This window comes from Hemiscyllium ocellatum, chromosome 36 (genome assembly GCF_020745735.1).
Source record: "Hemiscyllium ocellatum isolate sHemOce1 chromosome 36, sHemOce1.pat.X.cur, whole genome shotgun sequence".
In the NCBI taxonomy this organism is placed as follows: domain Eukaryota; kingdom Metazoa; phylum Chordata; class Chondrichthyes; order Orectolobiformes; family Hemiscylliidae; genus Hemiscyllium; species Hemiscyllium ocellatum.
The window spans coordinates 44410771-44432714 of NC_083436.1; the positions used below are offsets into that span (position 1 = coordinate 44410771).

The window sequence follows — 21944 nt, forward strand, 5'->3', positions numbered from 1 at the left end:
TTCCCTCAGGTTCCTCTGCATTTCTAGCCCTTTAGGACTCAGTGCACATCTGATACTAACTCAGTGGAGTAAAGATAGAAATACCAGAGACCATAGAAGTACAATTACAGGTGGATAAAGTCGGGAAACATTAACCTGCCCTGGCTTTTATACAGTAGCAGTAAATATATTCCAGAGATTACTAACAGTCCATACTAGGAATCAGTTGAGGCACAGCTGGGGTATTGAATGAATGACTTTATTGTTACATGTATTTGGGAAAATACAGTGAAAACTGTTGTGTCGCCACAATCCAGCGCCATTTTGGATTACAAAATGAATAAGAAAAAATTACTTTGAGACTCATCTTTTGTTTAACTGACAGAAAAATAAGAAATAATATTCAACCTAACAGTCCTTCTTGTCAAGCCTGGCTCCAGGTTTTCTGAAGGTATTCCAGTCTCCGAGCTACAATGAGTCCCTATTCCGGGTCTAGCCGATGCCCCAGGAGTCCCTACCCTGGGTCTACCACAACCATGAGCCACCTCCTCACTGCCTTCCCCTTGAATCCCAGTCCAGCCTCCTCCATGATGACACCTCGTTTCCCACCAAGAAAAAGAAGAAAGATGACAAAAACAGGAAAAGAAGGATGCGGCAGACCTGGAGCGGACAGATTGAAGAGCCCAAACGTTATCTACCTTGCTGCTACCACCATTATGAAAACCTTTGTGCATTTATCTGTATTCATAACAAATCTTATTGGTAGCATGAGTGAATAAATAGTCTCCATTCAGGGACTGGAGTGTGTTGCATTGTATTTAGTCTTAAGTTGATCTTAAGAATGCAACTCATGGACATTTAGCGCCAGGATACAAACGCTTGCTATTTATACCCAAACAATCACAGGCATATTAGAAAAAAAGAATGATTTGTGACTGTGTACTTCTTTCAGGACTTCAGGACACTCCAAAGCACAGTGCATAGAGGCTGGCACCCTGTCACCAAGTCCCCCTATATTTACACGGGGGGAGTCCTGGACACTGATCCAGCTCCCTCAGAGCCAGCTCTCAGAGTGAGCAGAATCTCTGACCCTCCTGTTTCGATCTGTCAGCCAGAGTTCCCTGAATGAACCAGATTAACAGCCCCAGTTAGGGAACTCAGATTCTATGAGGTCCACCTGGCTGACCTTGTTACAGTCACTACAGTAGCCAGTGAAGTAAGTGCAGTCACTGTTGTACAGTAGGAAAAGTGACAGAGGTTTGCATATAGCAAACTGCCACAAACAGAAATGAGATGAACAGAATTTGCTTGACTGATATTGGCTGATGGTTGACTATTAGCCCGACCACTGGGATGACTGCACCTGCTCATCTTTGAAATAGTGCAAGGAGATTGTTGACATCAGCCTGAAAGGAGCAGGGGGTGCCTTGCTCTAACATTTAATCTGCAAGACAGCACCCTCCAGTAGTGCAGCATTTCCTCTGTATTCCACTAGGAATATTAGCCTGGATAATGCAATCGAGACTATGGAATGGGTCTTGAAGCCACAAGACCACTGACTCAGAGATGTAAATGCTGTCTATTGACTCAGCTGATGCATATGAAACAAAAGCACATCTCAGCAGTTAGCCTTTGATTTAGTTGGCTTGTGTGCAATGGAAGTTCACCATTCACTGGGAGTGGCAGATGAAAGATTCATTGGAACAAAAGGAAGAAGTTGATATTGAAAACTAATACATTGCATCTTGAAATAGTAGAAGTCATAAAAACATGCTTAAAACAAAGATAATGATGCAGAAGACTGCCAAAAGCAAAGTAAAGTGTCAAATGAGACTGTTGACATGAAAATGTCAATGTAAACAATATTCACAATTTAGTACTTTTTATACTTTTATAAGGCTTGAATGGTACCTTAAAGAATGCACAATCGATATTGCAGTAAGCTGTAGGACATTAAAGAGCGTGCACGACATGCAACCCTGAATATAAAACTATCAACCTGGTGCTTGAAAACAAAATGACATACATGACTAAATAAAACCCAAAGACAGTTCTAAATACTAAATTCATGCAGAGCATTGATTCAAAGGATGTATTATTACATTGGCTTAGCTACAGCAATTGATTTGAGGAGCAAAAATGTTCTGCAAAAGAAAGCAAGAAATTCTATTTGAGATTCTGAGCTAGAAGATAGCTCTCAGTTTTCCCATACCCATGATTGCAGAACGTGTGAGGGTGAAAACACATCCAGAAATAACTGAACATCGTTCAGTGCACCAATGCGAATTGAAAGATCAGCTGACCTAATACAAGACAAGCCAGCTTCTCGATCCTAACATGCTGGAAAATAGTTTCAACTTTACCTGCCAGTGTACAGAGTAAATGGGGAAAACTACTATACACAAAAAAGTACGGATTTAAGTGGATTATTGGCCCCCTAGACAATGAATTTACATTTAATGAACAGTAATTATGGATGCTTTCTGCTTGCTAGTTGGATAATTGTCAGAAGGAAGTTCGCCAACCAGATATTTTGAGTCCATTTTCAAGAGGTTTAATTGAGAGCTCTTCAGGCTGTGTGTGCATCATTGTTCTCCCTGTGCTGAGATCGGTCCTCCATCTTGGGCAGTGTTGTAAGACCCACATCCACTACACTTCAAACCCAAAACATGGAAAGGCGTGGTGCTATGCAGCTGGCAGTCATTGCACATGATCTGAGGAAGAAACCACACAATCACATCTACAGTCTACCAACCCTGCAGGCAGGAAAGCAACCATTTGTCATTATTTAGTGGCGTTTGTGATTCCACATACCCCACCCTGCTTTACAGCCAACGGAGTACCATTTGAAAAGCTGTCGCTGTTGTAATGTAGGAAATGCACAATCCATTGCACAGCAAGATCCCACAAACAATAAAAGCACAATTTTCAGTAACGTTGATGGAGAAATAAATATTGACCAAAACACTAGCCAGGACTCCATAGGTTTTCTTTGGAATAATGCAAATGTATCTCATGTTCACCTTAACAGCCTCAGTTAATGTCCAGTTTGAAACACACCACCTCCAACAATGCTGCACCCCCTCAGCAATGACACCAGGAATGGCAGCATCTATTTTATGCACAAGTCCCTGTAGTAGGACACAAACCCATAACCTTCTGGCTCACAGGTGCAACAAACTGATTCCACTTTCAAAATGGAGCCTTGTTACATAGTTGGCGATCTAAACTGTCATGCACACAGCAGAATTCAAGTTACTGGTTTGTAGGATCCTGTGTGAAATGGCTGGTTCTCATTTAATTATCTCAACTGCAGTATCTGAATGACTTAGTTGACCTTATTGCGGAATGTTAAAAGTCAAGTGGGGGCTCCAGTTGCAATGACAATCTGATCATTGGTAGATTTGTTGCTGCTTCTTTACAACGTGCCTGGCTCATGACTTTGGCCCAGTGCCCTAATATCTTGGTATGTGGCTCTCAGTTAAATCTGGTCCATAATGTTTCCTGAGAGAGCCCACGGTATAGTCGATTAAAAGTTTTTTTATAATTGCTACTTTTGGCCATTTGCTATATCAACATCCATCTGAAAGGAAGAGATAATCTAAACCGGAATAATATTCTAACGTCGGGAACATTTCACAGTGACATTAGTAAATGGTTTTAAGTTACAGACATTAAATGTCCACTTTTAACTATTTCTTGGAGATTGTTGCAAATGCTGGATGTTAAATTTGGAAAGTAAAACTCAGCTCTTACCTTAACAACCATATTCTGATAATCTGATGGCATAGCAGTTTGGGCTATTTCCAAGTCAAGTTCCTCCCAATATTTTGTCATGTCCACAGCAGACTGCATACACAAAGGACATCGATAGGCTCTGAAACAACAGGGGGAAAGTGAGGGCTGCAGATGCTGGAGATCAGAATTGAGAATGTGGTGCTGGAAAAGCACAGCTGGTCAGGCGACATCCGAGGAGCAGAAGAACCGATGTTTTGAGCATACGCTCTTCATTGGGATGAAGAGCATATGCTTAAAATGTCGATTCTCCTGCTCCTAGGATGCCGCCTGACCAGCTGTGCTTTTCCAGCACCATACTCTTCCACTCAAACAGCAGGGTTATAGAAATGCTTGAACAAAGCAGCATCAAAATACAATTGATAGAATTTGGTGTAAAAGTAATCATCAGACTAATGGTGCTCATCAATATTTACATACAGAGAGAACAGCAAATTCCTCTTATTTTATTTTGATACTTGTCTCTGTATTTTAAGTTCCAAACTTGATTTGATATTCAGTTCTAACTTGCATAACTTCTCTTTCCAATTTTCCCACTTCCTCCAAACCAAACAAGTGGCCATGGGCACCCGCATGGGCCCCAGCTATGCCTGCCTCTTCGTAGGATATGTGGAACAGTCCATCTTCCGCAACTACACTGGCACCACCCCCCACCTTTTCCTCCGCTACATCGATGACTGTATCGGTGCTACCTCTTCTTCCACGAGGAGGTTGAACAGTTCATCCACTTTACTAACATTTTCCACACCGACCTCAAATTTACCTGGACCATCTCAGACTCCTCCCTCCCCTTCCTAGACCTCTCCATTTCTATCTCGGGCAACCGACTCAACATGGACATTCACTATAAACCGACCGACACCCACAGCTACCTAGATTACACTTCTTCCCACCCTCCCCCCTGTAAAAACACCATCCCATATTCACAATTCCTTCGCTTCCACTGCATCTGCTCCCAGGAGGACCAATTCCAATACTGAACAACCCAGGTGGCCTCCTCCTTCAAGGACCGCAATTTCCCCTCAGACATGGTTGACAATGCACTCCACCGCATCTCCTCCACTTCCCGCTCCTCCGTCCTTGAACCTCGCCCCTCCAATCGCCACCAGGACAGAACCCCACTGGTCCTCACCTACCACCCCACCAACCTCCATATACAGTGTATCATCCGCCGTCATTTGCGCCACCTCCAAACAGACCCCACCACCAGGGATATATTTCCCTCCCCTCCCCTATCAGTGTTCCAGAAAAACCATTCCCTCCGTGACTCCCTCGTCAGGTCCACACCCCCATCAATCCAATCTCCACTCCTGGCACCTTCCCCTGCAACCGCAAGAAATGCAAAATTTGCGCCCACACCTCCCCCCTTACATCCCTCCAAGGCCCGAAGGGATCCTTCCATATCCACCACAAATTCACCTGCACCTCCACACACATCATTTACTGCATCCACTGCACCAGATGTGGCCTCCTCTACATTGGGGAGACAGGCCGCCTACTTGCGGAACGTTTCAGAAAACACCTCTGGGACACCCGGACCAACCAACCCAACCACCCCGTGGCTCAACACTTTAACTCCCCCTCCCACTCCACCGAGGACATGCAGGTCCTTGGCCTCCTCCATCACCAGAACACGAAAACACAATGCCTGGAGGAAGAGCGCCTCATCTTCCGCCTGGGAACCCTCCATCCACAAGGGAGGAACTCCGATTTCTCCAGTTTCCTCATTTCCCCTCCCCCGACCTTATCTCAGTCCCAACCCTCAAACTCAGCACCGCCTTCTTGACCTGCAATCTTCTTCCCGACCACTCCGCCACCCACCTCCTCTCCGACCTATCACCCTCATCTTAACCTCCTTCCACCTATCGCATTCCCAACGCTCCTCCCCCAAAGTCCCTCCTCCCTACCTTTTATCTTAGCCTGCTTGACACACTTTCCTCATTCCTGAAGGGCTTATGCCCGAAACGTCGATTCTCCTGCTCCTTGGATGCTGCCTGACCTGCTGCGCTTTTCCAGCAACACATTTTCCAGTTCTAACTTGCATATCCTGGTGTAGAGTTTTGTTACTTGTTAATGGTGTTTCAGATTAGTTTACAAGATCCTTTTGTTTTAAATCTCCAACACTAAATTTCAATGAATGAGTCCATAACCGTTGACAGTAATGATCACTGAACACCCCTTCAAAAAATTCACTCCCTTCCAAATATATCAGCCCTATTTTCTAGGGATGTTTAGTGGATAATATGAAAATAGCAACAGCTTTTGCTGGCAGAATGAGCACGCTCCAGAACTTCAGAGGTGGTGATGCTCTCTTGTCAAGAAGCACTGAGGGTATGTCTGAGACAGTAAAGTTAGAAGTTGTTCAAACATTTCTCCTGTTCAACAAATGTTGTCCAAGTCTCACCACTGCAGAAGAGGCAGTTTATACCTGTTCTCAGTTATGCAGCTGTTGATACGTATTCTCTTATTATCTTCAACAGAACAGACGCAGCTTTTGTGATGAGTACATGGATTTCAGTGTTAGGTTGCAGATTGCTGGTGAGATGTGAAGCTACCATCAATCTCCAATACTGACGGATGGAGGTCGGGCATTGACAATGACCCAGGTCTTTTGGATGTTGATGACCAAACTAAATTCAACAAGAAAGAGTTTGCCTACTTTTGGCTGAAGGTGTTGTTCATTATGGATTGCATCATCAGCATAGAATTTGGGAACTTGACACATTTGTGTCTTGTATCTCAGGTCAGCAATGTTGAACAGCTTTTAATCAGTTCTGGTACATAAGTAGACATCCTGTGTATTGAATGTGAAAGCATATGACAGCAGTAGGGAAGATGATGTCAATGAGTGATGGTACCACAATACAAATCTGTTGGACCCCACTGTAGATCTCAAAAGGATCTGTGCTGCACTGTGCTAGCTGACTGTACCCATCTTACTGTCATGGAAAGTGGAGATCACACTGAGCAGTTTAAAAAGTCAGTCAGTTTTCTTTAGCAAGTCAATTGTAGCTCACCCTGATCTGAAACCACACTGGAATTCAGGGCAGATGCACTCAGTCAGGATGGGCAAACCAACAAATCTGTAAACTTTATTTCTTAAAAATTACGTAGGATCCTTTCAAATCAGTACCTATTAATAATACTTTAAAACACTTACCCTTTGTTAAACAGCATTTCATAGCATGTCCTGGGAGAGATGTGAGAGAGAGATAAAATTACTTTTTTATTGTCATTTAGTTTTTGCAAGTTCGGACTTCCATTACCTGCGGTCCAATCAAACGATTGGATGCAGTCTCTGAGCAAATGATTATTTACAAAGGCTGATGCTAAAAGCTTCTGCTAGCACCACAGTTACATACAGGACATTTCAGATCTTAACAACTGACTGTGTGAAACTCCCCCTTACCTTTATGTTACTACTGGTTCTTTTGCCAATTCTCTTAAATTGGCCTCTGACTTTTCTGCCACTGGAAGTAGCATTTCCATATTTACTCTACTAAAACCCTCTGAGGACCTTTATTTAATCTCTGCATCAAGGAGAATGAACCCAGCTTCTCCTCATTACTGACATTCTTCATCTTTGGCATTAACCTGGTAAAATCTTTTCTGAAAACTTGTCCAAGGTCTGAAGATACTCCGAATTGGCTACAATACTCCGGCAAAGGTCTAACCAGTCTTTTATGAATATTTATCATCTTAGATTATTATTCATAATTTCTCTTTAGAACTTATTTCCTCCGTGGTTGCAGAGATTTCCAATAGAAATTTGAATATTTTGAAATGGCTTGCTGATGTCCTCTACAGCCGCACTGTGGCGTCCCGGTTCCTATACACAGTGCACTGAAAGAATTCAGAAAAAATTTACAAGGATGTTGCCGGGACTGGAAGGTTTCAGCTACAGGGAGAGGCTGAATAAGCTGGGGCTGTTTTTCATGGAGTTTCAAAGGCTAACAGCTGACCTTAGAGGATTACAACAGCGTGATGGGTATGAATAGGGTGAATAGTCCAGGTCTTTTACCCAGGGTAGGGGGCTCCAAAGTTAGAGGCCATAGATTTAAGGTGAAAGGGGAAAGATTTAAAAGGGACCTCAAGGGCAACATTTTCACACAGAGGGTGGTGCCTGTCTGGAATGAACTGCCACAGGAAGCAGAGAAGGCTGGTACAATTACTGCATTTCAAAGGCATCTGGATGGGTCTATGAATAGGGAGGTTTGAGAGGGAATATGGGCCAAATACTGGAAAATGGGTCTAGATTAATTTAGGATATCTGGTCGGCATGGACGAGTTGGACTGAAGGGTCTGTTTCTGTGCTGTACATCTCCATGACCAGGAAGGTTGACAAGGGCAGGGCGGTAGATGTAGTCAACATGGTTTTCAGTAAGCCCTTTGCTAAGGTTCCAGACAGTAGGCTGCTCTGAAAGGTTAGATTGTGTGAAATCCAGGGCAAGTTGGCAAATTGGATACAAAATTGACTTGATGGTAGTAAGTAGAGGATAATAGTGGAAGGATGCTTGTCAGACTGGAGACCTGTGACAAGTGGATTGCCTCAGAGATTAGTGCTGGGCCCATTGCTGCTTGCTATCTATATCAGTGATTTGGATGAGAATGTACAAGGCATGATTAGTAAGTTGGTTGATAATACTAAAATAGGTGGTATTGTGGACAGTGAAGAAGATTATCAGAAATTGCAGCAGGAACTTGATCATCTGGGGAAGTGGGTGAAGAAATGGCAAATAGAGTTTAATATAGATAAGTGTAAGGTCATGCATTTTGGAATGTCAAATCAAGTTCGGAGTTTCATGGTGAATGGCAGGGCCTTAAAGTGTGTAGTGGAACTTGGAGTTCAGGGTCACAGTCTCTGAAAGTGGAGTCACAGGTAGACAGGGCAATGAAGAAAGCTTTTGGCACACTGGCCTTCGTCAGTCAGAGCACCGAGTATAGAAGTTGGGCAGTTATGTTGTTGTTGTACAGGATTATGAGCCAACACTTGGAGTATTATGTTCAGTTTTGGTCACCTTTGCTCTAGGAAGGATGTTATTAAACTGGAAAGGGCGCAGAAGAAAGTTACAAGGATGTTGCCTGGACTCAATGGTCTGAGTACAGCTCTAGGACTCTATCATGATCCTTCGCTTTCATGCTCTATGTCCATCATCTTCCTCATCGATCCGCTCCACCTTCCCACTAACCAATCACAATAGCCCCCTACCTGCATGCACCTATCACCATCCTACCTCAGCTGCCCCTAGTGCCTCCGCCCTCCCTCATCTGGACTCCCTCCTCCTCTCCAGTCCTGACTTTCCTGCTCCTCGGATACTGTCTGACTTGCTGTGCTTTTCCAGCTCCACATCTATTGACTCCAGCTTCCAGTATCTACAGTTCTCACTGTCGCCTGGTCAAAATAAACTAACCATTATTGGAGTAACGTTACAGCTAATGTCATAAATTACAACTTATAATGCAAACAGGCCTGCAGCCCAACTCAACTCTGCTGAGACGCACCAGACTATATTAATTCAAGCAGAGTTCCACAGTTCTCTCCAACTGCCAGATGTTGAAAATCACAACTATCAGCACTTTTCCCCCAATTTACAAGGAGGCTCTTGGGGTACTCTTTACACTGTAATAGCCCTCACAAATCTTTCCCTCTCTTAATCCAGATCAGAAGGCACACAATACCACACTATAGTCCAACAGGTTTATTTGAAATCACAAGCTTTCGGAGCGCTGCTCCTTTGTCTGGTGAAGTGAAGCACAGAATTTGTAGGCAGGGAGATTAAAAGATTGTATGTAGGGTGTGAGCTGAGTAACAAGTCTCTGCATGTGATGAAAAGTGTCAGACGGTGTGAGTAAAATGTCAGCCGCTGAATAGCAAGTGAAAGGATGCCCTATGACCTTTGGGGCAGCACGGTGGCTCAGTGGTCAGCATTGCAGCCTCACAGCACCAGGGACCTGAGTTCGCTTCTGTTTGAGTGGAGTTTGCACATTCTCCCAGTGTCTGCGTGGGCTTCCTGAGTGCTCCGGTTTCCTCCCACAATGTGCAGGTTTTGTGAATTGGCCATGCTAAATTGCCCATAGTGTTAGGTGCATTAGTCAGGGGTAAATACAGGGTTAGGGAATGGGTCTGGGTGGGTTACTCTTCGGATGGTTGGTGTGGACTTGTTGGGTTGAAGGGCCTGTTTCCATACTGTAGGGAATCTAATCTAATGCTATCACATGTGGGAACACCACCCACCGTGTACATGGCAGATCCTCATGAGATTCAGTCAATGTTGTCTATTTCATACACTGCAGGCAAGGATGCTCCAAGGCATGGCCTATTGGTGAGGTCATACAGACATTATGACAAGTGATGAATGGACACCGCGTAATAATTGCCAGCCAGGAAATATTCCCTCCCAGTTGGGGAACACCTCAGTGGTCAAGGACTTTCAGCCTCCTATCTTCAGATAAACTTCCTCCAAGGCAGCCTCCATGTTACACAACAATACAGAATCACAAACAGAAACTGATAAGCCAAGTTCGGTACCCATGAAGACAGCATCAACTGTGATTTGGAATTCATGTTGGGCTGTATCTGTAAAATCTTCCGTACTGCCCTGTTTTGACACTATCACTTTGATAACTTATGATCACTCGACCTTAATTAGTTTGTACAGTTTTGGATTACTCGTTACTCTCGGTATGTGACTCTTATACATTCATGTTATTTCAGCCGTTTGGTTTGTCTCCAGCACCACCTGATTTTTAATATTTTGTAATTACATCTCTGCCTCAATTAATCGGATCATAGACCATCCCTTCACTTGCTATTCAGCTGTTGACACTTTACTCACACTGTCTGACTCTTTTAATCACCTGCGGAGACTCGTTATTCAGCCGTCAACACTCTACTCACACCTGTTGGATAATCTTTTGATCTATCTGCGCCTATGTGCTTCTGCCTCACCTCACCTGATGAAGGAGCAATGCTCCAAACTCTTGTGATTTCAAATAAACCTGCTGGACCTGGTGTCATGTGACTTCTGACCTTGTCCACCCTAGTCCATACTGGCACCTCCACATCATCTCTTAATCCAGGTTTTCCCTTTTTAATTCCCTTTCTGTCTCAATTTCCTGCCCTTTATTTCCTTTTCCACTGTTCCTCTGCTTCTCCATCAATCTTAAATCGATTAAGCACGTAGACTATCCATCCTGCTATTCACACCCCTTTGCTCTCTCCATGTTATTAATCAGTTTCCACCACCAGCAAGTTGCAAGCAAAAACATTTAAGTTTAAATCTAACTAATGGGGTCACATTATGAGATGCCCCACTCTAGGGAATTGTGGGACTTTTGATTTCTCTCCACACTGCACCAACCCATCATCCCAACCAAAACCAGCTATTTATTAACTTTTGCATGTTTCACTAACTCACAGCCTGATCTAATATCAATCAGCTGAGCTCAGAGTGATGTCATGGCCAAACTTGTGACTCCAACTCATGATCCTTAGTTGGCTGAGGAGCAAAACTGCATGAAATTCAAATACATCTCATTCCTAACATACTGACAGCTCAGAGAGAAAAATAATAAATAGTTTTAGCTTTTCGACACATACCAAACCATGCATTAAAGCATTAATACACTGGTGTGGTTCTGTTATTTTAATACACTGGTGGGAGTTGCCTCTTTATTCATGTGGGATATTTAGTTTTCGGGTCGTCAGATATGAAAACAAGTTGTCTGTTGACTTTTCTTCCCTTTGTCGATTCCTACATTAATCCTCTATGGTACCAACAGGGACTCGAACCAAGGGCCTCGTTGTGATCATTTAGCTGCTGTTGTACTGCTGCTCAAACCCCTCACACACATTGCCCAGATAATGGATTTGCTTATTAGCAGCTGACAGACCTTTATTCACACATCCCTGGACTGGAACTTTAACTTTAGCACAACTGCAAGGCAGTTTCTGTTTCATGCTGACTTTCATGGAACAATGTAAACCTGAAGAGGGGGACTAACCCCAATTTCAGGACGGGGAGACTGCTTAAAATAAAGAGACTGCAATATCATGCTGCTTGGGGTCGGATGAGGAGGCTGCAGACTCACTGCCTAAGTTACATAAGGAGGTTTCTGTCTTATTGTTGGGTTGGAATAAGGATGAGCTCGGTTTAACTCCAATGCATTGACTAATAGTTTGAGGACATATTTTTTAATTCCTTACACTTAGTTCCGGGCAGCAATTTATTACCCAGCTGAAGCCCACAGTGTTTCTACTGGTCTGAGTAAGCCCAAGCAACAATTAGAAGAGGAACCAACGCCAAGGGTCAATTCCTTAATCTGTGCCATATTTTTCACTTCCCTGTTTACTTCACTTTCAGTAGCTCTCCAACATACTGTCAAATACTGCAAAGTATTTTAGAATAAATGCCCTTTTAGATTGTCTTTAGTCAACAGCCTGAAGTCTCACACTCTCATCAGTTCCTCTCAGTAGTGATCTGAACGTACTGTGCATTCTTCAGTCAAGGAAAGAATTTGGTACACTTACTTGTGAAGAAGATGACCACAGGTCAGGACATGAGCCCCAATACGAGAAGTATGAATATCCTATGACAACAAAATTAAACCAGCAAATGATTAAACAGAATAAAACAAGAGGGGTATTTCAGATTATAAGATAAATTCAGCAGTTTCAGCAGAGATTCACTGGAAGTGCACAGGTTAGAGAAGCTACAGAACACTCGTCTAAACCAAGCCTAAACACAGGCACAGAGTAATTGGGCTTAAATGGCCTGTTGTGCTTTACAAATGCAATCCATCTTTATTCATCTGAGTGCAGCACTCTACCAGAAGCAGGATATCACTGGACATATTTATCATCGGAATCTAATTTTCTTTCCAAAGCCTGATACTGCCATACATCAGTTCAATTGTACAACTATCAAGGTGAACAACAAGGACTTGTGTTTATATAGCATCTTTAACATAACAGAGCAGTGGTAGTTCAAAATGCTTCACAGGAACACTACATGACAACAAAAATATAACAGCAAAATAGAACACCGAAACACAAAAGGGAATATTAAGTCAAAAACGAAAAGCCTGGTCAAAGAAGTAAGTTTAAGAAGTGACTTAAAGGAGGAGAATAAGGTGGAGAGACCAAACGGTGTAGGGAGAGAATTCCAAACCTCGGGACTGAGGCAACCAAGGGCACAGCTCCCAATGGTGGGACAATTACAATTGGGGATGCACAAGAGGTCAGAATTAGAAGAGTTTAAGTATCTCAGGGGGTTAAAAACCAAAAGAACTATGGATGTTGGATTTCAGAACAAAACAGAAATTGATGGAAAGACTTAGCAGGTCTGGCAGCATCTTGAGAGAGAAAGCAGGGTTAATGTGTCAGGTTTGGGACCTATCTCCACCTATCTTTCATTCCTTATCCCTTCCCCAATCTATTTACTACATAAACACCAAATGTTTCCCTTGGTACTCAAGTTCTGAGGAAGGGTCACTGACCCGAAATGTTAACTCTGGTTTCTACAGATGTTGCTAGACCTGCTAAGCTTTTTCAGCAATTTCTGTTTTTTTGTATCTCAGAGTTGGGGATTGGAGGAGGTTTCACAGCAACTCAGTGAGGGAGTTGAAAACAAAGACAAGAAGTTTAAATCAAGACATTGCTTGACTGAGAGTCAATAGTCAGCGAACTCAGAAGTGCTAGAGAATCAGTACTGAAAAAATTAAGTTCTGGAGATCACAGCATGTCAGACAGCATCCACGGGGAGAGAGCAAGCTAATGTTTCAAGCCTAGATGTCTCTTCGTCAGAGCTGAAGTGAACTGGTGAGAGTGAAAACTGGGCAGTGCTGCAGCATTAAGGGTCCACTAGAGTTACAGATCCAGTCACAAATCTGGCCAGCTGTGCAGTGATTGCAATTAGGTCAGTCAGACTTCATAGCGTGAGTTCCCTGATTGGGGTCATTAATCGGGGGCCCTGGTGACATAGGAACACAGAGTCAGCACTGCCCTTTGTCACTGGGCACTCCGGTGTTTCCTTTCTTCCTGGTGGTGGAATATAAATAAAGATGTACACACTAGTTGTTCCTCACTGTGTCTCACACCTACACACACACACACACACACACACACACACACCCCATGGGTGCTGGGGAATGAATAAGCAGTATCGCTGTTAGGTAGTAGTGTAGGGGTTTATAAAAGAAAAAAAGGATTAGAATCTCCTCAGTAAAAATTATAACCAGGACAACAGAATCTCCTCAATTCAGTTGACCAACAAAAAAAAAACACAAGTGTTGCCGGGCAGCTGGGTGTGACCCAATCCCAGTGACAATGGCAGGTGGGGAGTTTGACAACAGGGTATGCTTCTGTAGTGTAGTGGTTATCATGTTCGCCTCCCACGCAGAACCGCTTGGTTCAAAACCATGTTGCAACTGGAACTGAAACTGAGGAGCTGTCCTACAGACAACCCAATGACAATGCTTGGTGGGTCCACTGGCTCAACGGATCAATGCCGGGTACTTAACAGCGCATAAAATGCCACGGTTGTAAGTTCAATCCTCATCTAAAGTTGCTTTGGCAAGAACCTGGGCTGGACGCTGCCGCAGGATATAGTGAGCAGGGCAGCGGTAGACATCCAGTTCATGACCACTGCCATTCACGCCTTAAAATGGCAGTGCTCGGACCTGACGTAGTGCACCAGTTGGAGGATGCTCTGGTGTGCGGTGGGATCCCATCCGCGCTCACCCCAGCCCAGACGAAATTTCACATTGGCCCCAAGGTTCTGTACTTCCCACAGGAGCCTGTGCCCCACAACCTGAGCTGCTCCGGAATTTTAGTTTTGGCCCCTTTAGGGACGAAAAACAGTGAGCCCTGTACAAACTGCTGCTGCACACCGTCCAACACTTTTCCCTCCTTCACCACCCGGACACACCTTGGCATCCCACTTACCACCAGTGCTTGCAAAACAGGAGGCCTCGCTCTTTCCCTCAGCAGTCCCCTGCAACCACAGGGGCATGGGCTCCCAGCCCAACTGCTTGTTCTGTGGTGCTGTGGAGTCTGTAGACCATGTATATATTGGGTGTGAGCGCTTGCATGCCTCTGTTTTTTGGTTGCTCTTCAGTCGCACACTCCTGATCTTCAGGCACCCGGTATGGAGGAGGGAGGGCAGGTCTGAAGGCCTCCTCATGGGTCTGCTCCTGGGCCTGGCCAAACTGGCCGTAAACAGGTCCAGGCAGCAGGCCGTGGAGAGGGTCATTATGGCCGATTGCCTGCCCCTCTTCCGCGGTTATGTTCGAGACTGGGTGTCCCTGGAGAAAAAACATGCGGTGTCTACCGACGCCCTCGAGATGTTCAGAGAGAGGCGGGCAATGCAGAGAATGGAGTGGAATGTTTTATTTCCCATTCCAAGTCTATTTTGATTTGATCCCTACCCTCCCCTTCACGTTTTTGATCATGCAGCATTGCCCTTTGTTGAGAAGGGCACAGCTCGTCACTGACCACTCTAGGGTTTTCTCTCTTCCTGATGGTGGAATATAACTAAAGGTTTACACACTTGTTTTTCACTGTGTCTCCCACCTGCACACACACACTGGGGAAAAAAAAAAGCACTACCGCAGTTAGGCAGTAGTTTTTTTTGGGGGGGGGGGTGGGGGGGGAAGAAAGGGGGGGAGAGAGAGAGAGAGAGAGAGAGAGAAAAATGAAAAACAAAGAACAAGTGTCAGAGGTTCTGCTCTCTCAGAGCTGTCTCAGTGGTAAAGGGTGATTTGGTGACTGGATACTGGCCTCTGGCCGGTTTATTTCAAGCAGCTTTGTAATTAGTGCAACAGATACATATTTACTTTGAGAAGCAAACAGGTTTTCTCAGAATCTATTTAAAAAATATAATACCATTTAAAAAGTTCATTAAACAGAAGTTTACAAACTGTCCAATCTAGCAAATGTAAAATGGATAATATGTCCATGTTGGATATGCAGTTCAGTTAGTTTGTTGTAATCATATTGTAGGACAATCCTAGAATAAGGTAAATAGGAAAATGTACACCCACTCCAGAAACAAACTGAAGACCAATTTCATATTCAACAACTCCTCCGTGGTGAGTTTGACCTTACCTCCATGCACACTGGACAGTTCTGCCGGGAAACATTTTCAACACACTGCACAGAAAGGAAACTTACTGTCAATATTCAAATACCATTACCCATAAGGCCTTTTCTACACAACCTATGTCAAATACCAGAACATATCAGCATAAACATATTGGCATCACTGCAAGCATTACGGAAACAGATATCAAAAAAATTATCATCGACAAATGCCAAAACATGACAAACATATGTGAAACCTGTCTGGTATTTCTTGGGTGCAAGGGAAACTCAGAGCAATGTACAGGATGGCAACATAGAACTGATGGTGGAAAAGTATGGAAGCAGATTAAACTTCCAAGACACAATTCAATATATACTTGAAGGGAAACATTTACCAGGCTCCAGGAAGGAGCAAGAGCATGGAATTAATAGGGCAGCTCTATCAAAGAACTAGTACAGGCACAACTAGCTCTTTTCATGCCACGATGAAAACTAATATAAGTTTTATTTTTAAATTGGATTTCACTGCTAGTTTTTTGTTGTGAAGGTGAACCCTTTCCTATCATGTAGTGACTTAATGACGCTTTCAAGTTTCATTTATGCTTTAACAACACTGATGTCAGAGAAGTGGTATTTGAGCCAGTCTGATGCATTTTGAGTTTTATCTTAAAGTCAACTTGTATCTGATCACAGGCCAATCTTATTTCAACATCTAATCTACTAGCCAAGGTAACGATGGGTGTATGGGGTAGCTGGTTTGTCAAAGAATGCAGTCACATGTTGTCAGCAAAAATCCAACAGGAGGCACAGAGCTAAAGCTGCATCAAATCAGCACATCACTTCTTGCGGAATCTACAAGTCATCAGTTTCTTACAGTCTCTCTCTCTCTCTCTGGTCAAACATGGGGAGTAATGTGCTGCAAAGTGATAAGCTCCATCATAACCGCTTCAGAGAACAACAACTGGCACAGTTATTCTTTCAGTATCAATGTACAATAGGCACACTATCAATCTTCATCTACATGTCAGCTTGGCTCAGTGACTTTGCCCAAATCAACAAGTTATATTTAAACTAGTCTCCAATATAACAAGTTGAACCCTCAGGAAATATGATATTGTCCTATATATAAACAGCAGAAAAGTTAATGTAAATAATTTATAGCCTTTTGCTCTATATATATATTTATGAAATAGTGTTTAAATTCTGAATAATTAACTTTTTAAAATAATAGCCAGTCGAAAGATAATATTCAATTCATATTTAGTCTAGGTGGACCAGTGGAGTTTGCACATTGTATCACACCCAACACTAATCAAATGTACTCATTATACAAGCAGTAGATCTTCCTAATATTTATTTGATTTATCCATGAATTAGGAAAGGTTTGTAGCACGATTCAGGTGAGATTGCCAGTTTGTTTTTAAATGTAGAAAGGTACTGCCCCAAATACTGTAGTGTGTAAATGAGGGCAGGATCTACCTAGTGGTTTCCAGACTTTACAGCACAGAAACTGGGCACACAAGTTGCTCCCCTAACAGTACAACCCTCCATTCAGTTTGCCCTTCACATACTCATCTAACTTCCTCTTAAATATTCTTTTTTTATTTGGCAGCTATTTATGTCAACCTGACAGTTGTTTTCAATCAAATTATATTCTTTTATAATAATTTTTCTTTCCACTGTTGGCTTTTGATATTTGTACCTCTGCTGCCACCTGTGGGCAGGAATATGTACAGTCTGAATCACAAGGACTGCTCAGCCATCAAGATGCTTAGCAAATGAACTGCAGAAGCAGGATGATAAATTCATTCTTTTTCTGTCCACTCATCCTCAACAAAGTTCCCATAATAAAACCAGAATTACTTCTCCTGGAATACGCTGCAAGGTGAGGTGATAGAAACAGATGACAGCAACATTGAAGAGACATTTAGACAGACACATGAACAGGCAGGACAGAGGGATGTAGACCACTAACAGGGAGGTGGGATTAATTTAGAATTGTATCATGGCCAACACAGACACAGCTGGGCGAAAGGCCTGCTCCTGTGCAGCACTGTTCTATGTAAAATGCAGTGACTGGGTGATAGCTATATCATACAATGTAAGCACAAAAATAATACAGTAATTTATACCAGGCAAAATTGATAGATAATTTAGCCAATCATCTTCATCTGGATAGGACTTGTGCTAGTTTGTGAATCTGGTAAAGTTAGTTCAGGTTTAATTAACCTGCACAAACACATGCAGAGAAATAATTTACAAGAATTAATTGTGTGAAGAGCCACAATGCAAATTTGATGAATATGATTAACAGCCATACTGTTATTTCACATATAAACCAAATAAAAGTCAAGACCCAGGTTATTCAAAAAACAGTTTCGCCAAAATTAAAAGCTGGAATCACTCAGATCCAGCAGAATGTGTGGGGACTGCAGGGAAGGAGTAATCGAGCAGAATTAATAGGACAGCTCTACCAGAGTCAGACACACAATGGACTCCTACTGCGCAGTGACAAAACCGTTGTGTTGGCAGCATTTTCTTCGAAAGGGATCAAGTGAACCCATTTCTGTTATGTAGTCAAGTTGGTTAAGGATGCTTTCATATTGCATTTATGCTGTAACCACATTGATGCAAGGGAAGCAAAGTGGCATTTGAACCACAGCCTTTCAGGTTGTATCTGAAGCATTTTAAGTTTTATCTTAAAGTCAATTTGTGTCTGATCACATACAAGGTAATAGATAGGTGCTGCCCATTGAAGCCCTGACACCTCAGTAAACAACAAGAGTGATTTACCTTGTGGTTCCCACGGAGATGAGTAGCTAGACACAGGTTACATTTCACGCAATGGAAAAAATCATCTTTAGGCCCAATTCTGCTTGGAAGATATTTTTAAAATGTTACGAAACAGCATAATTACATCAATGCAGTGTCACTGGTAACCATGTTCCCCACCATCCCTACTGCCACATGTTTGAGCAATTATTTGATCATTTTTCTTGTTACCAGAGATGGAAATGTTCTGAGAGATGAGAATAACTGTCCCTTAAATGCTCTGAACAGACGTTCCCAAGGGCAATTAGGAATAAGCAACAAATGCTTATCTGGTCAGTGATGTTCACATTTCATGAAATAATGTTTTAAAAATCAGCTTTATGTTATTTTCCCCAACTTAGAATAATTGAGGAAAATGAAAATCCAGTTGAGCTTGGAACGTGCTGCAGATTTTAAGAACCTTCTATAATCCATTTAGACAGCAATGTGGTCAGCTCTGACAAGCGCAGACCACAAACTGCAAACCGTACATACCATTAAAGAAAGATATGATAATTCCTTGTTAGCAAAGAACTACAATCTGAAACAATTTTGTTTTCTAGCTCATTAGAATTCCTTCATTTGTAATTTTGGAAAATCATCACCTGAATAACAATTTTGCCAAGTAATATTATTTACTGAACTGTTCTCATCCTTAAACTATTGTAGCTGCTGTGTGAAGTGCTCACGGCTGGTCCCGGCCTAGCCTCTCATGGCAATGTCTTGGTTCAGTGTGCAAGTGGATCTTGCCCTGGCATGTTTCCAGGGATGTTGGAGAGGTGGCAGTTCCAGCAGCAGTGATGGTATCAAGAACAGGCAGCCGAGATCTCCCAGAGAGTGAGATAAGCAAAGGACTCATCAAAGACTGGTCCTAAGTTTATACTACAAAAGACTTTAAAGAAACTACAGAGGAACCTCAATTATCTAAACGGGTACTATTTCGTTCGGAAAATTGATTATTCGGTTAATTGCTTCTATGCCTGTTCTGGGGCTTGGAGTTTCCTCTTTCCTCACTCTTCCTGCCTTGCTCCCTCTCTCTGTCTCAGGGTTTGTTTCTGAGCAGACACACACTTGTGTGTAAGGGAAGTGCAGCATTACTGAAGCCTCCCGTACCCCCATCAGTTCAATGGGATTTACACAGCGAGCACTTGCTAAGTCCACTCCCTGTTCAGGATACGACGCAGCAGCAAACTGCACACAAGCCCCCACCCCACTTGTGCCCCGTCAACTCCGTTCAAATCCACATCCCGTCCACCCCCTCCCACCATCCAACCCCCTCCCCCCCAGGCTGGGCATCAACATCAAGACTGCTACTGCATTTGGGGGGTGAGGGGGGCGTTGAGTCTCAAAGTAGCGCACACAAACAACATTTTACTGCAACGTTTTGACAAGTTCCACCTTTGATTATCTTGGGAAGCGGGGTTTGGAGTACACCCCTGTATAGAACTCCAAAGAGAGAGGGAGAGAGGGCGGGCGGGCGGGCGGTCAGTCAGTCATTTGGAGACGGTGCCTGGGGTCCCAACCAGGACTGTTCTCCGCAGCATTGCAATAAGCTGTGATCATTTTTAATCATTGTAAACAAAAGACGTGATCAGTGATGGATACAACTCTTTGATGTAATGTTTCTATCAATACCTTGAGATCTTCTTCGGATAATCCGAAATTCGGGTATTGATATTCGGATAATTGAGGTTCCTCTGTGTTACATTATTTCTTTATTTTTCTACTATTCTATGAAGTAATGCTTAACTTTTTAACTCTCATTTCTTTTACAACCTTGCACCTAAGTTTTGTTTGCACCTTCGTACCCAAGATGGTACCATGCACAGCGATATTATACACTCTTCACTGCGCTCCTGTACTTGGTAATATGTGATAATAAAACCTAAATCTAAAGTGTAGTAAAGGGCTAAAATTGGAGCACAAACAATATTATAAAACTGGCCCTGAAATTATATAAAGTTCAAAGTATATTCATATCTCTTGCTTCATTGCAATATGCACAATATAATGTCACAAATAAACCTTTAAAAAATTTACTGATGTTGGTGGCCCCTTGGGTCGAGGTGACAACTGTGAGGCTAGAGGAGTCTTCAGATGACTCATGAACCCAATTTTGGATCCACAAATTTTTCTGCAATGAGGCACGTTATTATGTGGGGAAATGGAATGTGTAGTCTTCCTTCTCCTTCCTCTGTTGCCAACACTCCACCTCATGGACAAGTCACTGAGCCTCGTGGTTTGTACCTTGATGGATCAACAAGTGCCAAACTGAGCAGCTGGTAGCTTCCTCCTCCCAGCAAGTGATGTCACCACAAAGGGCTGACGAGGTAGAGTCATTAAGTATATTCAAGGTTGAGGCAGACAGAATTTTAATCAGTAAGGAAATCTAAGATGTTGGGGGAAAAGGCAGGAAAACGAATTTGAGGATCATCAGATCACCTTGATCTCACTGAGTGGTAGAAGGGACTTGATGGGCCAAATTACTTACTTCTTTTCCTAGAACAAAGAACAGCTCAGCACAGGAGCACACTCTTCAGCCCATGACGTCTACCGTCTACGACAACCTTTAATTTTAGTGGTATGAGTAAAGAACTTTCAAAACTTGACTGGAGCAGACTGTTCACACATAAGGGGACGACAGACAATTCAGAGGCCTTCAGAAGTATGATAACGCTTACAGACTTCAGTAAAGCCTTTGATAAGGTTCCACATGGTAGGCTGTTGGAGAAAATGCCGAGGTGTGGAATTACAGGTGATTTAGCAATTTGGATTAGAAACTGGCTTTCTGAAAGAAGGCAGCGAGTGGTGGTTGATGGAAAATATTCAGCCTGGAGCCCAGTTACTAGTGGTGTGCCACAAGGATCTGTTTTGGGACCACTGCTGTTTGTCATTTTTATAAATGTCTTCAACACAGGCATAGGTGGGTGGGTTAGTAAATTTGCAGATGACACTAAAGTCGGTGGAGTAGTGGACAGTTTGGAAGAATGTTACAGGTTGCAGGAGGACTTAGATAAACTGCAGAATTGGGCTGAGAGGTGGCAAATGTGAGGTGATGCACTTTGGGAAGAATAACAGGAAGGCAGAGTACTGGGTCAATGGAAAGATTCTTGGCAGTGTGGATATGCAGAAGGATCTGGGAATCCATGTACATAGATCCCTGAAAGTTGCCACCCAGGTGGATAGTGCTGTTAAGAAGGCATACGGTGTGTTAGGTTTCGTTGGTAGAGGGATTGAGTTCTGGAGTTGCAATATCATGCTGCAGCTATACAAAACG

The 21944-nt window shown here is 43.0% G+C and overlaps 1 protein-coding gene across 2 annotated transcripts in view; it reads right to left on the reverse strand.

Annotated features, from left to right (window-relative positions):
• Window positions 1-222: 222 nt before the first annotated feature.
• Window positions 223-21944, reverse strand: part of rchy1 (ring finger and CHY zinc finger domain containing 1) — a 45172-nt gene continuing 23450 nt past the window's right edge. For both annotated transcript variants that reach the window (XM_060851553.1, XM_060851551.1), the window contains 6 exons: window positions 18650-18728; window positions 15881-15925; window positions 12305-12363; window positions 6935-6964; window positions 3736-3856; window positions 223-2693 (listed from right to left, as the gene is read on the reverse strand). In XM_060851553.1, the coding sequence (XP_060707536.1) occupies window positions 2565-2693; window positions 3736-3856; window positions 6935-6964; window positions 12305-12363; window positions 15881-15925; window positions 18650-18728 (463 nt within the window). In that variant the 3' untranslated portion in view covers window positions 223-2564. The remainder of the gene's footprint in view (window positions 2694-3735; window positions 3857-6934; window positions 6965-12304; window positions 12364-15880; window positions 15926-18649; window positions 18729-21944) is intronic.